The 2,500-nt window shown below is 36.5% G+C and overlaps 2 protein-coding genes across 10 annotated transcripts in view; one reads left to right on the top strand and one right to left on the bottom strand.

The window, feature by feature from the left end:
* Positions 1 to 2,143, bottom strand: part of LOC125043519 (mitochondrial inner membrane protease ATP23 homolog) — a 12,501-nt gene extending 10,358 nt beyond the window's left edge. The window contains exon 1 of one of the 9 annotated variants that reach the window (XM_047639644.1): positions 2,121 to 2,143. The gene's annotated coding sequence lies outside the window, so the exon portion shown is untranslated. Of the gene's footprint in view, positions 1 to 874; positions 897 to 966; positions 1,239 to 1,376; positions 1,487 to 1,513; positions 1,536 to 1,621; positions 1,763 to 1,879; positions 2,093 to 2,120 lie in introns of those variants that run through there. The other 8 variants (XM_047639638.1, XM_047639639.1, XM_047639641.1 and 5 more) reach the window with 8 other exon arrangements.
* A 54-nt stretch (positions 2,144 to 2,197) lies between these two features.
* Positions 2,198 to 2,500, top strand: part of LOC125043517 (haloacid dehalogenase-like hydrolase domain-containing 5) — a 15,275-nt gene continuing 14,972 nt past the window's right edge. The window contains exon 1 of the mRNA XM_047639633.1: positions 2,198 to 2,367. Within this exon, the coding sequence (XP_047495589.1) occupies positions 2,263 to 2,367 (105 nt within the window). The 5' untranslated portion in view covers positions 2,198 to 2,262. The remainder of the gene's footprint in view (positions 2,368 to 2,500) is intronic.

Here is a 2,500-nt window from a genome sequence, read left to right as displayed (position 1 = left end):
TTGTTGTATTATATGTAGTAAAGGTATGTCAGCTATCCTAGGGGGAAGAGACCACAGTGACTGGAATTGTTGTGGGTACCCATTTTGATATCGGACTGGGCTGTTATCATGAGCATACCAGTTTATAATGGTGGGTGTCCTTTTAATTCCAATATAGTTACAGGTTTAAATGGCCATATAGCATAAGGGAAACTTGCCTGTAATGGACAGAATGACAAGATTTAAGACACTTTTCATCTAAGGCAATTCCTTCGCAAGTTCATAATAAGAAAGTTTCGTAGACTATACATTTACATAATGACCGCAATGTCATAGAAAGAGGGAAAAAAAAAACACTCACTGATGCATGAAATAATCTGCGCAGGAAAAGAATAACGATAGATATGAAGGAAATATGTCTTAATAAATGCTGCCCAGAGACTAAATTAAGATTGGTTTATAAGGCGATGTCAGTGGATTCCCAGGAGTGTCCCTCGGGATGTTGGCCTAGTAATTGGGATTTTAGTGTCAAGAAAGGTGCGGCACTTTGTAGACATTACCAATGCTTTCATTTATTTCCTGAAACTGTCATTTGCGATGGAACACAACAACAGATTCATGCATTTTGTACCATGAAAAGATGGAGAAAAAATATAACTGGAAGGTTGGAAGGCTATTTGAAACCAACAGATTACCTTGATTCTTTAATAATCTATTATCATTTTTTTTCCATATTGTCAGGCAGTCCTATTTTTGACAATTACCATCATAGCTGTATGTGATAATTTCAACTTAATCAGCACACAGTGAGAACATTATATCCCTTCTCAAGCATCAATTATGAAACGGCTAACCGGCTGCCGGTTAAATAGCCACGAAATATAACACAAATTACCTTTATACATTTTTCCAACCCATATTTAGCACAAGTGATAACAATAACGATTCAAAACATCATCTAAATATGAAAACAAAATATTTACACACCGGGAATATGGACTTCTTATGAACAAAAGCAAATTCGTCTGCAAGAAATTGAAATGTGTTGCTCTGGAGACGTAACGTTACAATTCAGTGGGATATGGGATACTGATGTGTTCTGATAATTCTTACCTTATTTTGTTCATTACTTTATATTTGTGTTATCTATGTGTTGGTTACTTGGTGTGTTAATTTATCTATTAGAGAATTTCTTCACAAAGTAAACTTTTATTATTAATTACACTTTTTTCCCGTTAATCAAATAGTTTTCAAGATTGCATCAACAACATTATCAAAATGCCATTAGCTTAGCAATATTACATTAGAAATAAACATCAATGAATATGTGAATGAAGTGACTTTATACCGGTGAATATTTACAATGAACATAGCAGACGAATTTATGAATCACACACTTTTTACCGTAGTTTTCTTATTAGTTGTCATATAAACCTATTTATCAAAGAACAAAAAATGACAAAAGATCATCTTCAAGTCATAACTACAAAACTATACTATTACATACGGAAAAAAACGTATAAAAATATTGTACCCCAAGTATTGCGTAATCTTCTCGGGCGAGAAGAGTTAGCAGTTTCGTAATTATTTCTTAAGAATTAACACTATATCAAGACTAATATCGATTTACTAATATACTGACCTTGCAAAAGGATGCATTAATATATTTTAAAGTTTAACACTATTTCATATTATGCCTCAAAGGGGCAAAGTGAGTTTTTTTTATCTTAAACACAGTAAAACATTGAATATAGTTTGAGATGCAAAGATTGGATCAAGCACCTGCAAGGCCTTCTCCATGACGCAAGCACATTTTAGTGAGAACACAATAAAAAAAAATAAAAGTAATAATAATAGTAAAAAAAAAAAGGAGAAAAATACGCAAACTGCATCTGCTTACGTCACGTGGCACCAGACAGAATCTGACCAATCACGTCGCCTCCTCTCCTTCACTGACCAACCAGATTCCTCCTTTGTGTATTTTAACCAATCAGGTGTCTTTCCAAATGACCAATTAGCTGGCGGAGAGGGAGTCTTTCTTTCTTGTATTCCAGTTAGACTGTTTAACTGTTATTTTGGACCATTCGCGTGTCTTAGAGAGCATCAAATAAGCCTGTAAAAGGGCGAACTGTCTCTCTTACCGTCCAAACAAGCTTTTCTTCCCGTTCGTTTGGACCAATCAGGTGCCATCCAGAGCGACCAATCAGCGTGCTGATAAGAGCTCGTCTCGCCGGGTGCCGCTGCCAGACGCACGACGGCGAAGACGCTCTGCGGCGGGGAGCAATGTCTTCGTCCAGAGGATTCGTAATATTTAAGACATTAGACCGTCTACAGTGTCCTCTTGTGCAACCATGGGGGTGTCTTTTGAACAGGAGGCTCTACAGTCAGGTAAGTTTGGCTTTTGTGCGATCGTCTGGGAATCTATAGTGTTGGAAACCGGTGATAAGAAAAAAAATTATTCTCGCTCGTACTCTTCACTCTCGGGTATTCATGACTGAAACAGAGTATGTCCAGGCTTGAA

The sequence above is a fragment of the Penaeus chinensis genome, chromosome 34 (assembly GCF_019202785.1).
Source record: "Penaeus chinensis breed Huanghai No. 1 chromosome 34, ASM1920278v2, whole genome shotgun sequence".
Taxonomy (NCBI): domain Eukaryota; kingdom Metazoa; phylum Arthropoda; class Malacostraca; order Decapoda; family Penaeidae; genus Penaeus; species Penaeus chinensis.
This window is presented reverse-complemented; position numbering and strand designations above follow the sequence as displayed.